This window comes from Tupaia chinensis, unplaced genomic scaffold (assembly GCF_000334495.1).
Source record: "Tupaia chinensis unplaced genomic scaffold, TupChi_1.0 Scaffold000355_1, whole genome shotgun sequence".
Lineage (NCBI taxonomy): Eukaryota > Metazoa > Chordata > Mammalia > Scandentia > Tupaiidae > Tupaia > Tupaia belangeri.
In genome coordinates this window covers 12,859,325-12,874,981 of record NW_006159850.1, presented here as the reverse complement: position 1 = coordinate 12,874,981, position 15,657 = coordinate 12,859,325, and the positions used below count along the sequence as shown (strand labels likewise).

The 15,657-nt window shown below is 51.3% G+C and overlaps 1 protein-coding gene across 1 annotated transcript in view; it reads right to left on the bottom strand.

The window, feature by feature from the left end:
• Positions 1-276: 276 nt before the first annotated feature.
• Positions 277-15,657, bottom strand: part of CFDP1 (chromatin remodeling protein CFDP1) — a 141,160-nt gene continuing 125,779 nt past the window's right edge. Inside the window, exons 7-8 of the mRNA XM_006152635.3 lie at positions 10,206-10,364; positions 277-570 (exon numbers count right to left, since the gene is read on the bottom strand). Of these exons, the coding sequence (XP_006152697.1) occupies positions 480-570; positions 10,206-10,364 (250 nt within the window). The 3' untranslated portion in view covers positions 277-479. The remainder of the gene's footprint in view (positions 571-10,205; positions 10,365-15,657) is intronic.

Below are 15,657 nucleotides of genomic sequence, written 5' to 3'. Positions count from 1 at the left end.
GGGAGCCCGAGACAAACCGGTCAGGTGTCTGACTTGGCGTCTCACCCACACTAGTGAATTCCCTTCCCTAGCTCTGCAGGGCAAGGTGGACCTCAGAAAAAAGCCACATGGTCCCCAAGAATTCACATAGCTGGTCAGCTCTCTCGGCCATGGCTGGCAAGGCCTCTGTGGCCTGGCCGGGCTGGAATGTGCTGGCTGGGCCAGGAAGGGTTTTGCAGAAGCTTAAAGGGAAGGCGTGTGATGGCATCCTCCCCACCAGCTTCTCAGAGGACCAACTTTTATTTTATTTATTTATTTAAGAACCAACAAAAGTAAAATGGACAAAACCATGTGAGATCAAGACACTAGACAAAACTTCAGTATAGAAAAGAAGACCTTGCTGGGAAACAGCTCATGAGAAAGAAACACGGGACATTTCACAGACGTACAAAAGCTCACATTGTAAACAGGATTAAGCTGCAGTCGATTTCCCCGTAACATCAAGGCTTCATTTTGCTCAACCTGAGATCTCGCTCGATTTCAAACTGCCTGTGATCCACTCGGTCTAGGAAAGCTTTCCGTTCAATGTACCTAGAAGAAAATGAAAAAAAAAAAAGAAAGAAAAAAATCAGCAGAATCCAGATGGAAAACGTTACAATCTTGTCATAGAACTTTAGGGGAAGAAGAACGAACACAGGCTCCATCAAGCACAGACCGTCACACACTGGCTGGGCAACACCAACACCTGGGCAAGACTCCCCGAGCCTCATTTTCCCCACAGCAACACGACATGGTGACGCTGTATTAACCAGCCGGGGTGCTACTGAGTTGGTGGGTGAAAGAAAACTATGCATCCTGCAATATGCCTCAAAATGTGAGCAGGTGCCTCTGAAAATGGAAGAAACGGGACGGGAGCAACGTCCTGGGGCCGTGGAGGTGCCGGGAGCTGGGGCTCAGGGGTGTGCCCTTCGGAAGGTAGTTAATTGCTTTTGGTGCTTTCCTGCTCTCCTTTCTCTCATCTTGGTATCCTCCACCCAGTTTGGGGCCCAGCTGCTTCTGTTAGGAACACAAGGGAGGACTTTCCTTAAGTTCCTTCATAGCAACGAGGTGCGGGGCCTCCGCGGCCCACATGGTGTCCCCTCGAAGGCTAGCGCTTTACTCCACACTGGGCCAGGTCAGCAGACAGGCCCTCCCTCGGTCCTGCAGGATGGGCAGGATGCACAGGCTGCACAGGCTGCAGCGCTGCCCGCCTGTGAGAGCTGGGGTGAGGACTGTCGAGTGAGGTGGGCTGCTTGACGAGACACAGCTGCCCTTAATGCATCTTCCTGCCATGAAGTGTGCCGCGACGTGCCTGGGGGGAGATCTCTGCTGCTAATTAATCTACTGAGAGAGCAGAATTGCCATCGAAGATGTGAGACATAATTGAATCTCTGCACTAATTTTTCTTTTGTTGCGCTGTGGAAAATGCGCATCTGTTGTTACAAGGTCATTACATTTGTGGGGAGAACACGACCCAGCTCAGGCTCAGGTTCAGGGCTGCCTTCCCTCCCAATAGTGTCCAGCGAAGTGCTGTCCATCCACTGGCTTTCCAGCCAGGCCTGAGCCCCGACCTCCACTGTCCTGCAGAGGGCTGTCCAGAAACGCACAGGCTCTGAGGCCGGGGGGCTCTGAGTCCGAATCCTGACTGTCACGTGCTGGCTGTGTGACTTTAGGCAAGACACATAACCTTGCCAAATCTGTTTCTGGAGGGAAAGGGCGAATCACTCGTCCTCTGAAGGGTTGTGAGAGTTAGATGAGACGAACAGCATGTACACAGCTGGCCCAGCACAGGTGCTCTGGGAGAGGGTAGCTAGTGCTGTCGCCTTGTCATTTTAGGAAGCCAGCTGCCACCAGGGTCCCCAGGATTGCAGATGGTCCAAGTCTGAATGCATGTTATCAGCTTCGGCAACCACTGCCCGGGCTGGGTCAGAACTACGCTGCTGGTCAGAACCCTCACTGAGGCCAGAACGGCTGGACACCCGAGGGCACGGTTTGATGCAAGCTCTCACGGTCGGGGTTGTCAGTTGTTGTGAGTGCGAAAACACAGGATGCCTGGTTCAACTTGAATTCCAGACTCCCTGGCAGATAGGGAAGTGGCAGACTCTGAGGATCCCTTATGATAGGGAGCGAAAACAGGGCAGGAGAGGGAGTGAAGTCACTCACGAGAACCAGCTCGCCTCCTCCCACCACCTACAGCCCTGTGATGCACAGTGGGGTTGCTAACCGAAATCGGCTGAGGGGCTTCGTCCCACGAAAACCAGGCATCCCTCTATCCCAGTCCAACCAGCCGAGGTACAGCCTGTTACCATGGAGATCAGTGTTGCAGAAAGGGTGCTCTAACTGCCCACTGGAAGTGCCAGCAGAAAAGAGGGATGAGCCCCGCAAGAGGAGGAAGCGGTACTGAGCTCAGGATGCTCACTGAGCGAGGGTAAAGGCCCTGTGGTTCCGGGAAGCCCATGCTGGGTCCCGCTGAAGAGCGAAGCCCCGGATGGGTGCTAACCAGGCAGGGGGTGCAGTTCCGGCTCAGGGAAGGCCTCCGATGGAAGGACAGCATGTGCTGGTTGCAATGAACTCTCCTGGGAACCCAGACAAAGGCCATCGGGCCAGGCCTGGCGACTTTACTCCCCTGTTCACGGCCATCTGCAGCTGCTACAGGATCCCGGCGGCGGCCTTGGTTTATCGCCAGGAGCTGACCCTGAACAAAACGTCCACTGGACATGGACTCCCCCACCTCAGGGAGCCAGGAAAGGAGCCGAAGGCGAGTGGCTCTGACAGGTGCTATTTGTGTGACTCCGGGCAAGACACTGTTCTGTGCCTTTTATTTCTCTTCTCTGTAAACAGGACTAAAGTGACAATGCCCCTCAGATGAAACTCCGTAAGAAGTGCTCTGTAAACAGTAAACCAACACAGTCAAGAGGACTGTGATGGGTATGGGGTCTCGCCCCCTGTTTCTGATTTGACCAAATCACCACAGAGCCTCTGAACCTGGGTAGTCAGAACAGAGACCGAGAGACCAAATGCCCCAGAAACAGGAAGCGCTTGTCAGGAAGGTCACCTCAGGAAGTTTTAGGCACTTTAACTGGGTCACAGTCCCAGAACAGAACTGCTAACTGACAAGTGCAATGGGAATCGTGGCTCTTGCTCATTTTCCATCGTGGTGCTTTTCTGGTTGTGCCCAGTTCTCCTGGGGACACAGCCTGATTTAGCTCCTTCCATGGGGAGGCCCAAGGTGGGGGTGCAGCACCCCGTTCTGCCACCATTGTTTTTAGTGGCCCATTTAAGAGGTAGCAACTTCCATTAATAAAGTATGCTAATAGCATCGAGAACCTGAGGGGTTTCCTAGCCTCTCCTTTAGGAACCAGGTTAGACACAGTAATAGGCTCTGACTTCTGCTGGACCTTCCACGGTCAATTACGTTTCTGACACCGATTTTCCTGAGATCTAGGCCGATGGGGGAGGAAGAAATGGAGGAAGAGGACAAGGCAGAAACTTCTGCCAGGGAGTCTGTCAGGAATAAGTCTGAGAGCCCACCCCTAGGAGGTCAGAGAGCTTACAGAATAGGAACCCCACTTCCTGGACATCCTGGGCTGAGCGGCCTGAAGGGCCTCCTGCACGCTGGTCAGCAGAGGAGCAAGCGCAGGGAGGCTCTGGGACACCAAGGCTGACACAACCCAGGGCGACTAGGCTGCGTCATTACCGGGGTGCTCGGAGCACAGCCAGCGTCCGGTTCCCTAAGCACTCAGTACAGCCCCAACTTGGGGCAGAGCAAGGCTGAACCCCAGTTCCCAGCATCACAGAGAACAGGCAATGGGTACACTGAATAAACTGAAGTTCCAGGACCCACGTAACGAGATACAGGTTTTTCTGCCCTGAGACATGCGACTGAGGTAAGGATTCTGCCCAACGCCGCACAGGCTGCATGAGCCACACAGGCCACCCTTGCCAGCCCCTGCCCCAGGCCTAACTGGAAGACATCTCGAGGACAGTGGTTTGAATTAATTTTCCCCTCCACTGCCTTCTTCTCATATCATCTCAAGGCTGTGCTGGTTCCAAAAGAGTGACTCTTGGGGGTTACAGAGAGAGATTTTATTTTTTGGAGAAAGAAAATTATTTTCTCCAGCCTCTCCTTCATGCTTCTCCAAGTCACAAAAACACCTGGTTTCTAAGCACCGAGCTCCATGACCTTCATCTTTAAAAAAAATAAATTATTGACTTATTTAATTCCATTTGTTATTATTATTTTTAATTCGACTATAGAGAGACACATAGAAGAGAAAGGGAGAGCGAGAAAGCAGGCCGCCAGGTCGAGGACCTGAGCCACCACTGCCCCTGTGGGAGTCCAGCGCCCCAACCACCACGCCACCCGCTGGCCCCCAAGACCTTCATTTGACTGGGCAGACCTCGGCAGCCAAGTCCAAAGCTGTATTTCTCTTGTTTCTATACCTCGACTTCTTCCCCTAAGCCCGCAGGCCTCCACCTTAGTGGGAGAAAGTGTGTTGCTGAGGACGACCCCACCAGGAACTTGTGCACTCGGCCCCAGGGCCAGAGGGAAGCCATGCCCAACACCGAGTGCAGTCTGCAGGCACTGCGCGGCGGGAGCTCGGGGGGAAGGCAGTGGTATTTGCTGCACACGTGATGACGGCTCTACACGGGCATTTCACCAGCTCCGCTGACGGGGATGATGCCTGGATGGATGCGTCACCCGATGTACTGTGGCCGCCTCTGTTGGGTGGTCAGTTCTAACCCAACAGGGCTGCTGAACAAAGGCCATGGCTGGCTGCTGCTGGCCAGGGCCAGGGGCAGGGGTGTTTGCATGGTGCCAGGGCCCGGGAGCTGCTCTGGGCTGGGCTGTTCTAGGTGCTGGTGACAGTGAAGAAGACACCCCTGGGGCTTACGGAAGATGAAAACAGCACCAGATGCGTCGGTCATTTTTTTTCTTTTTGGAAGTTCTACTGGGTCTTTGTAAAATCTGCTAGGCCACATTTTTATGGTTTCCTCTTCCTGTAAATATTTTCAAGTTTATTGTTTACTTCTTTGAACACAGCAGGCATAAATGTTTTAAAATCAGTATCTGATATTTTCATTGTCTAAATTTTTTGCAGATCTGATTCTGTGTCTGCTGTTTCTCAAGATGCCTTTTACTGTTTGTTTCATTTTAAAAATTTTGCTATAGGGTGTGTGTGCTTGCCAGAGGGAAAAAGAAGTGAAGAGGCCCCCCTAAGGGCAGGAGGTCATGCTGCCATCCCGTCTCCTTCACTCTCCTCTCAGGATTCTGGGCAAGGACGCGCACACATGCACAAACATGTCTATGTGTTTCTCAAGCCACTGAGTCTTGTACGCAAACCACGCAGTTGGTCACATGGGATCCAGTCACTTTATCCATTTATTTTTAAATTACTTATCATTATTATTTTAAAATGGGCTACAGGGAATGTGTGCTCACCAGAGAGAGACAGAGAAAGAAAGAGAGAGGTGGGGGGGGAGAGGGAGAAAAAATAGTGAGAAAGTAAGTCACTAGGTCTGGGACTCGAACTGGCTGGCCCTGTGGGAATTTAGCGCAGTAACTGCCATGCCACCTGCCAGTCCCTGGGATCCAGCCACTTTAACCACCATGCCACTGGCTGGTCCAAAATGCCTTGGTTCTTTCTTTTTCTTTTAGTTTTTGTTATAGAGCACATGTGCTCACTACAGAGACAGCAAGGTGGGGGTGGCGGGGGAGAGGGAGAGCAGGAGAGAGAGAGAGAGAGAGAGAGAGAGGGGGGGACAGAGAGAGAAATCACCACTGGGGAGGAGGGCGAATGGCCAAGTTGTCACTCTTTTTTCAGTCTTCTTTCAGGATTTTTTTTTTTTTTTTTGGAGATGTTTTTGCTATATGGCTCGTGTACTCACCAGGAAGACAGAGAGAGACAGAAAGTGAGAAATCACCCTCCAGGGGGGATGACCACACCGCAATCCTTTCTCCTCCATTCTCCTCTTGGGATCTTGGGCATGCACACACATGTGCCTGGCAGGAGTTTAAGCCACCGGGTCTGGGACTTGAACTACGATTGACTACGTGGAGTCCAGCTATGTAGCCATTACGCCATCTGCTGGTCCCACAGGATTTTTTAAAAAAATGATTATTTTATTTAACTTTATTTATCCATTTACTGATTTATTTCAATTTGACTTGGGGGAAAGGGAGGAGAGAAAGTGAGAAAACAAGCCGCCAGGTCCAGAACTCAAACTGCGGTTGGCCATGTGGGAGTCCAGTGCCCTTAACTACCATGCCACCTGCTGGCCCCTCTTCTCTCGGGATTTTAAGCATACACACACATGTGCCTGGTATGTTTCTCAAGCCACTGGGTCTGGAACTCAAATCATCAGTCAGCCACGTGAGATCCAGCCAGACGCCTTAACCGCCCCATCACTGGCTGGCTAGATGCCTTGCTTCTTTGTGTGAATATTTTAAAATAGTAAAACTGCCTTTAAAAATTGGAACATGGTGGTTAAGAGTGCTGGACTCCCACATGACCAAATGTGGTTTGAGTCCGGGACCTAGTGGCTTGCTTTCTCACTTGCCCCCCTCTCTTACTCTTGTCGCTCTCTGGTCAAATTAAAATATAAATAAATAGGGGCCAGCAGGTGGCATGGTGGTTGAGGCACCAACACTCCCACACGGCTGACCACAGTTCGAATCCTGGACCTGGTGGCTTGCTTTCTCACTTTCCCTTTCTTTCTCTCTCTGGTCAAATTAATCTTTTTTTTTTTTTTAAAAAACAGTTTTTGCAATAGGGCATGTGTGCTTGCCAGAGAGGGACAAAGAGAGAGAGAGAAAGGGAGAGAGAGAGAGGGAGAAAAGGAGAGAGAGGGCTGATGGCCACACCACAACCCCTTCTGTATTTTCCTCTCAGGAGACATGCGCCTGGCGTAGTTTTCAAGCCATTAGGTCCAGGACCTGAACTATGCAGTTGGCCATGTGGAATCCAGCTGCCTTAGCATTCACGCCACCAGCTGACCAGAAAATCATAATCTTTTAACCTCAATCCATTCTTACTTTAACTAGAATTGCTTAACTGTAGTATTTTATCACCACTCATCTGAATTTCTGATAAATGAGATCAATTTAAACGTGGTGTTAATAAATAGGTCGCAGTTTTATAATAAATATTGCAGTGTCCAAGCACTACTCATAGGTATTAAGATGGGATGTCCCTGCTCTGTGTCAGCAAGGTGACTGTGTCCAGCCTTGTGCTCCTGGGGACGCTCCACACAGCCCCTAGAGTAACCTCCCCAGGGGGCTGATGCCTTTGCTCCTGTGACAGAAGCCGGGGGCCTGGCTGTCCCTACATCCCTCCTTTGAACACTGGGCATTGGGCATGCTTCTCGGCAGAAATCCCTTCACCCTTCTCAACATCACACACTTAGGAGTCGGCTTGCGGGTTCTGAGCATATTGGAAAAGCTCACCTGGCAGCTGGGTGCCTGGCTGTTGGCTCCAGGACATTTCCCCTTATGGTGGAGGGTAGGAGGGGAAGAAGGAGAAAGGGACAGGTATTTGTGACAGGCTCTCACTGTGCTGTGGTCCTTCTGCCCAGCTTCCCAGTTAGCTAGGATTAGAGGCGTGTTCAACTACACCTGTGTGTTCTGGCTGGCACCAAAGCTGTGCCTCCCTGCAGATCCGGCCTCCCAGCAGTAGTGACCCCACTGTGCCACTGCTGTCTGGCCTCTAGACTCTGATCCTGCAGCTTAGTAATTAACCCTGGCGGTGCATCCGAATCACCCGAGGAGTGATGTACAGATACAGGTATCAGGCTAGCTGGTAGAGTGGAGGATGCGTGGCTGGAGCCCACACGGTCAGTTGTACAGTTCCAGTCCAGATCTCGGAGGCCTGAGAGGCCCATTGGGTGCATGTGTGTGCATTCCCCAAATCCCAAATGAGAGATGGAGAAGGAGTTGTGGCATAGTTGTCTCCCACGAGGGATGCTTTTTCACTTTGCCCCTCATCTTTCACTGGCGAGCACACATGCCCTCTGACAGATTAAAAAGAGAAAAAAAAAAGAGAGAGGAGGCAGGTCACATGGTTAAGGTGCTGGACTCACACATGGCTGACTTCAGTTCGAGTCTTAGACCTGGTGGCTTGAAATTCATGCCAGGCCCAGGTGTGTGCATGCCCAAAATCCTGGATGGAGAAAAGACTGCAGCATGGCCATCCTTCCAGGGGGTAATTTCTCACCTTCCGTCTCACTGTCTAGTCTGTCTCTCTCTGGCAAGCACATGATCCCAAAAGAGATAAATAAATAAAAAAGAAAAAGATACAGATATCTGTAACCTACCTATTCTGGATTCTGGATGCAGTGACTCTGTATAGGTGTGGTGTTGTCACCTGAACTTCAGAAATCTTCCCCAGAGGATTCTTGAGTTTAGACAAGGTGAGAACCAGAGCTACCATTCTCTCCCTGGACAAGGGGTCGGGCCCTCCCTGTCTGTAGGAGCCAGGAGAGGAGAGCGAGCGGGTCGCAGGGGTGGCTCTGCGGAAAGCAGCTGCTAAGAGCCAGTGGCAGAGCAGGGCAGGGAAGCCATCAGCTCTGCCTTGGAAAACACCTTCAGGTCTGTGTCACCACCTGGCCAGCAGGTAGAGGCCTCAGACAGAGGAGGGAGGAGAGCACAGAAGCGGGGTGCCAGCAGCTGTTCCTGAACCCAGTGATGTGCTTTTCCATTGCGAGGGAAGTCCTCACTGGGCAGATCACAAAGATGTCCTTTGTAATCTGGTTTTCTCTTCTTGTCTCCATTTTATTAACTCTCCCCCATCTTCAACCACTCCTCACTTTCAGGAGACCTCTGTTAACTCGGGCTGAGTGAATACTGTCTGGCCCGTATAATCAATACTCAGAGTAGCAATAACAGGTAGCACACACTAGCGGCTCCTCTGCTGACTGAGATCACTGGGCAAACGTGGAGACTGCAGGGAGCTGAGTGCCCAGACCTGGAGAGGCTGAGGCAGTGGTCAGGGCCATCCCCTCCTGAGCGCTAACACTGCCTCCTGCCTCACTGCAGCCCGGGCCGTCTCCAGGCGGCTCTGACTCCACTGCCTCTGCCATGGCACTGCCCCTCAGCTAGGGGCACTGACCGAGCAGTCTGGTAGCTAAACAAATTCAGAGTCACTATTTCTAAAAAATATACTGGTTGGCTTGTAGGTTCATTCAAATAACTGCAAAGCCTAATTAGAAATCTGATCCCTAAAATAACAGTTTTGCTTATTAATAACCTGGATGACATTTAACAAAAGACTTTCTGTGACAGAAGCTCTATAAAGTGCTTCATATGTAGTGTGTATACATAAGTCATACGTTTATTACACGTATCACAAGGGAGGACGGTGTCATTATCCCAGTTTTACAGCAAAGGAGCTGAGCCTCCGAGGTGCCCGGAGTGCTGTGGACACCTTACCAGTGAGGGTCGAGGGTGATGTGCACCCAGGGGCTGTCCCACGGACCACCCGACACCTGCTCTCGCTGTCAGGGCTGGGCACACTGACCTTGAGCCACAAACCCAAGACCATGTGGGCTCTCAGCTCTTTCTGAGGTCTCCAAGGAACCAATGAACACCATTTCTTTCTTGATTTTTTAATTTACTCACCAGACAAGGAAGGGATTCTATTCACAACTGAATACACAGTTTATGAATATCCTCTTTGTATTACAAAGTGAGCAGGAGGGTGCAAGCAATGGTCTGGGATGCTGCCACACGCCTGGTGCATTGTACGGGGTGCACTGAGGGCGAAGCACCCTGCGCCAAACTGACACAGACAGAAGAGCTCCCCCAACAGTGCGACAGCGTGGAGGCGCTCTGCTGACTCTGCTTCTGAAGCATTTGAGCGAGTCTGGCTCACAGAAGGCCACATGACTCGGATCAGGCCAAGGACGCCACCGTGAGCCGGATCTGACCAGGTGAATCAACTCGGGGACTTCCAGTTCGCTGGAGCTGTACCTCAGAGAATCTGGTTTGGCAGATGTGACTAGCCCCGAGGAGAGTGCTGCTCACACGCCCTCCTTCCCTCCGCTCCCAGTGGCTTTCTCACGGAGCTTCACCAAAGCCCTTGTGTTTGTCGTTCACCTGAAAGGTCCCTGCTTGCTCACCCTGGGCAGTGTCTGCAATACCCATTGCAGAGCTCTGAGGACCACCAAAGGGACAGACCCCTCCTCCTTACCCCTCTTTCCCTCGATTATGGATGGCCAATTCTTCACCGATCCCCTCTTCCTCCTTGAAGCTCTCCCAGTCCAATTTGGATTTCTCTAGGGTGCTCATTTTCTGCTTCTTGGCTCCAATTTTCCCCAAAAGGCTGCTCATGCCACTCGGTCTTTTTAATCTAAGGAAAGAGAAACCATGAAACATGTAGCATGTGAAAACGCTTATCTCTTCAGTAACAGTTTTTCTGATGGGCACAGGGTCCCCTGGATTAGAGCCATATCTTAATGGAAGTCATGTTTGCTTCTGGGCGATGTTGCTTCTCAGTGAGCGCGGACTAAAATTCTACCGTGTTCTCCTGCCTAGCGCCTGACTGCTCTATGGGGTTATAGCCAGGAGACGCTCACTCCTCCAGCCCTCGTGGGCTCTGAGAGGCAGGTCTCTGCTTGCAAGGGCAGAAGAGCAGTGGGGTGTAGGTGCGACTTGGAGCCACACGTCGGGGTCCAGATTCCAGCGCTCACCGCGTGACTACAGGCTGGTTGCTCAAGCGCACATGCCTTGGTTTCTTAACCCACAACGTGAACGCTTACTCATGGCTGTGGCCTCACACGTCCAGGGCCAGACCACCACCTGGCACAGAGTCAAGGTGCACCAGCCTCCACCTCTCTGAGTCACGGCCATCATCAGTGCTCTAGGGCTCCAGGGGTTCTTTTAGGAGACAAAGAAACATTCCCAGCAATGACGAGCAAGACGACACCCTCCTGTAAAAGGACTCTAAAATTTTAATCACTCTCCTTTCTACTCAGCTGGGCCCTGGTTTTCCCTGAAGTGGAAAACATCCCTTACCCTCAAGCAGGGAAGGTGTGGCCTGTGTCCCTTGTGCTGGTAATATGACCGTGGAGGTGGGAGAAGCCCCACATGCCCAAATTTTAAAAATAAATAGAATAAATAAAATTAAATAATTCTTTTCTATTTATATTATTTTTTTAAAAAAATATTTTCTTTTATTAATTCATTTATTTAAATTTGACGAGAGAGAGAGAGAAAGAGAGGAAGTGAGAAAGCAAGCCACCAGGCCTGGAACTTGAACTGTGGTCGGCCATGTGGGAGTGTCCAGCGCCTTAACCACCACGCCACCTGCTGGTCTCCTATTTTTATTATTTTAAAAATTGGAACAGAGATAGTGACAGAGACAAAGAGGGAAAGTGAGAAATGTAAGCCACCAGATCTGGGACTCGAACTGCAGTTGACATGAAGTACAGTGCCTTAACCACATGGTACCTGCCGGCTTCAGAAGAGAATTTTCTAAAACATGAAGCTTAGTATACCTTTCTGTTTAAATGTCTCCTCCCTGGCTCTGTACACGTCTTTATGATAAAGTCTAAACCCCTTACCGTACGAAGCACACCTGTAACACACCTACCCTTGTCATTTATGCTCGTTATAACCACACTAGTCCTGAATTTAAGGTTTGACTCTACCTGCCTCCTTCCCATTCACTTAGTCTCATCTTAGCTTCAAAACCACTTCCCCCCAGAATTCTTCCCTGAGTCCTCCCAGGTCTCTGGGTTAGGTTTCCCGATCTTTTCATGGGGTAACACCAATCCTTTCCATAGCAGAGGCTGGAGGGACCTCACTTGAGCACAGCTGAGGCACTGCGCGGTTCTGGGTAAGCTTAAACGCATGGCCAACAGCACCCTACCTACAGCCCACACCTGGAGGCTCTCCACTTCAGGGTGCAGGACCTCCTCTGACCCTGCCTGCACACACTGCCTGGGATGTGGTGAAGTTCATGCCACTGGGGCTGTCCTTACTGTCCTCGCACAGGCAATTCTAGGAGGTGCTCTAAATGCTTCCCAGAAGTTCTGGTAGCATCAAGCCCTTGGGGGCTTACGTGTACTCTTGTATTGGTGCTTCCCCTTCTGTGTCTCCTTCCCACCCCTCACTTCCCTGTGGGGTCACTTCCCATGAACTACCTGCACACAAAACCCATCTTGGGTTCTCCTTTGAAGGGGGAACTTAAATTCTAACTAAATAGCTGGGGAAAAGTCAACTCTCCTTGTGTAATCCCTATGTTTCTGTAGGTAGTCAAGTTCCCACACTTCTTTTTTTCCCCCACACTTCTTTATACCACATGGATACAGCTCTGCAAACAACGGGCACTTGATAAAGTCAACATCACCCAAATCACAGGACCAGTCAGTGAAGCAGACTCAAATCTTGATATAATTGAAAGTGCTCAGAGCACTTCTAAATTGGGAGTCTCCTCCCACAGACAAGGCCTCACTATTGTGACCCCCGCACCGGCCCCCAGCCTGTCCCACAAGTGCACACCGTTAACGCCCTGGCTGTTTCTCAGACAGGGTCTTGCTGTGCTATCTGGGTTAGCCTCTAGATATTGATCCTCCGCCTCAGCCTCTCAAGTGGCCAGGATTACAGCTGCAACCATCATGTCGGGCTAATTGCTTTCTTTTTTGAGAGGTTTTTGCTATAGGGTGCGTGTACTAGCTGAAAGGAGAGACAGAAAGTGAGAAATTGCCCCCCGGGGGGATGGCCACGCCGCAAACCCTTCTCCTCTCGGGATCTTGGGCACGCACACACAAGTGCCCAGTGTGAGTTTAAGCACCAAGTCCAGGAGTCCAGCAGCGTAACCATTATGCCATCTGCTGGTACTGATGCCAAGCTAATTTCTAAGGGGAGTGACTTCTTCCATCAGCTCTCAACAGTCCAGGGCCTTCCCGTTTTTATCTGGGCAGCACCACGGGCTGTGTACATCCTCCTCCCTGCAGCCTACAGAGCCCATGGTATCCCTACGGTATGTTGTCTTCTCAACAAATCTGTGCGATACCCATGAAGAAACGACTGCTTTTGCTGCAGAGCAATGAGGTTGCCAGGAAAGAAGAAAGCCGAAATCCCCTTTGCCTTGTGCACCTTAAACATCAGGAAAATGTCACCTGTGCTGTTATGCTCTTGAGGAAAGTCTCAGGCTCTGCCTTCGCTGGGGCATTAAAGTGGTTTCTGATGTCCTAGTTTGATAGTCTCTGAAACAGAGTAATCTGCCTCTTATTTGAGGCTCAATCGAAGGATAGACAGACAGCAGCAGCCAAAACACACAGGAGGCTCATCATAACTGAGAGCCGGCGGCCTCTTCCTGGAACTGGCATGCGGGGTCCCCTGCACGCTGAGCTCTCCCCTCCCTGCTCACCTTGACATGGAGTTTCAGTGGTACCCCAGCATTCGGGAAGGGAGACTTACCATGACTACACCCCTGTATCTGCCTTAACGATGTATCAATCGGGCTTTCAGGAAACAGGCAAACGAGAAACAGTTTCTGGGCAGAGGCCACAGAGACTGTGCTGTGAAAAACACACTGCAGAGCACGCCGGGGCCACGGCTGTACGCCTCCTTCTGGGAACTGTTGCTGGCTAGAAGGGAGCAAAACAGCACCGGTTTCCTGCAGGAATTTGGCAGCTGTGTATAGGGAAGAGGGGGAGTCAGAATTCCCTGGGAGGGGCCAGCCCCTGGCCTGGTGGATGACAGAACTGGATCCCACATGGCAGAGCTCTGGTTTGAGTGCTGGACTCAGTAGCCTGGGAAACACATTGGTCACGTGTGCATGCGTGCCCAGGATCCCAAAGGGAGGGAGGGGGAAATGGAGAAGGGATTGTGGCATGGCCATTCCCTATGGGAGGCACGCTCTCCCTCTCCCTGGCAAGTGCACATGCCCTTTGGCAAACTGGAAAAAAATTCCCTAGGAGGTTTCTCTTCTGTCACCAAGGAACTGGTGCTGTTCGAGGTAGCATCTCACACAACTACTGGTTTCTCTCTGTTCTAGATCCCAAGCCACAGGGCACGTACTGCCAGAAAGTCTGCTTGGCACCCCCTGCCCCCAAAAGCAGTGCTTCTTTCGGAGACACCTCTGCCTGCGGCAGGTGAAGTCCAAAGACACGCAGCGCGCGCTTGCTCTGCAGTATGCTCAACCCCGTGCAAAGCGCACCCACAACCACCCCCAGAGGTTTCCCACGTCACAGTGGCGTCCCCGCCACCTCCTCCTGAATATCACACTGCCTTACTGACCTCCCACCTGAGGCGCATGGCCTTCGCTCTAACCAGCAGCTTCCACGCCTTAAGAGCACGGCCGAGTGCAGGTCCCACTGGTGAGAAGACGTCCCCCCACCGTCCTTTGCCAGGCACTCTGCCCAGCCGCCCACCGTGAGCCACCACCTTCACCTCCCTTGCCTCTGTGCCTAGCCACTGACCTACCCTAGCACCACAAACCAACCAAAACTTTGCACAAACGAGACTCAGAAAATCAGGAGACGCAGAAAGCAAAATGACTAATTTGTCTTTTTTTCTTTCTGAGTTCAAAGTTTACAATAATTTGCTAGAACTTACTCTGTCTCTTTAGCCCAAGAAACGCAATTTGAACACACTGCACTGTTAACTGAGGGATAGCCCTGATCCTGGCAAGTCTGTCATGAAGATTACTGCAGCAACCTGTTTTCTGTGTTCCACACCTGTTAGCACCGCCTCAGATTCACCCCAACTGCCCACACTGCTCCATGATCACCCCCGGCGGCCCTGGATCCTGCCGTTTATTTACAAGAGGGCCTGGAAAGGAACCAGGAACGGGAAAGGCCGGCCGGGCTCACCAGCTGGTTTTGAGTGAAAAATGAGATCTCCTTTCCCTGAGATCTTGAAAATCAGTCCCGGGCACCCGCTGGCCCACAGAATAGAATTTGAGGTTTGGAAAGGAATTTATAGTTATTTGTCGTATCCACCCAACAGAGATCACTGAGAACCTACGGTTTACCAGATAGACCCTGTGCTCAGAAATAGGGACACAAAATCAAACCGAGCCTCGAGCCTCGAGGAGAAAAGCTAGAGAACCAGACCCTGTGCTCAGAAATAGGGACACAAAATAATACCGAGCCTCGAGGAGAAAAGCTAGAGAACTGGCAGGCAGCTGGGACCACATGCTGTGAAGGCACAGGAGGGAGGAGCTGAGGGTCTGCTCAGTCCAGCCGCCTCACTTTATGGGTCAGGCACCTAACCGGCAAAAACTCAGGAAAGCGACCCAAGTTCACAGCGGGAGACACAGGACTAGTACTCAGCAGTACTCAGCCTACTGTTCTCGCTACCCTGCTTGATGCTAGAGCTGGGGGACAGATGACAGATGTCCACACCCCAGGTTCTGTCATTCCTCCTTTCGGGGTCATGGTGCCACTCGTTTTCCCTGCTGCACTGGAGCTCACCGCACACTTGGCCCATATCGTACTCGTTCTTGACTCACCCACAGCGTAGCACAAAGGCTTACTCACGGTATATGATCGAATATTTATTTATTAGGATTTATTTTATTGAACTTTATTTATTTATTTATTTTAATTTGACCAGAGAGGGACAGAGTGAGAAAGAGAGAGAGGGAAAGTGAGATAGCAAGCCATCAGGTCCAGGACTTGAACCACAGTCGG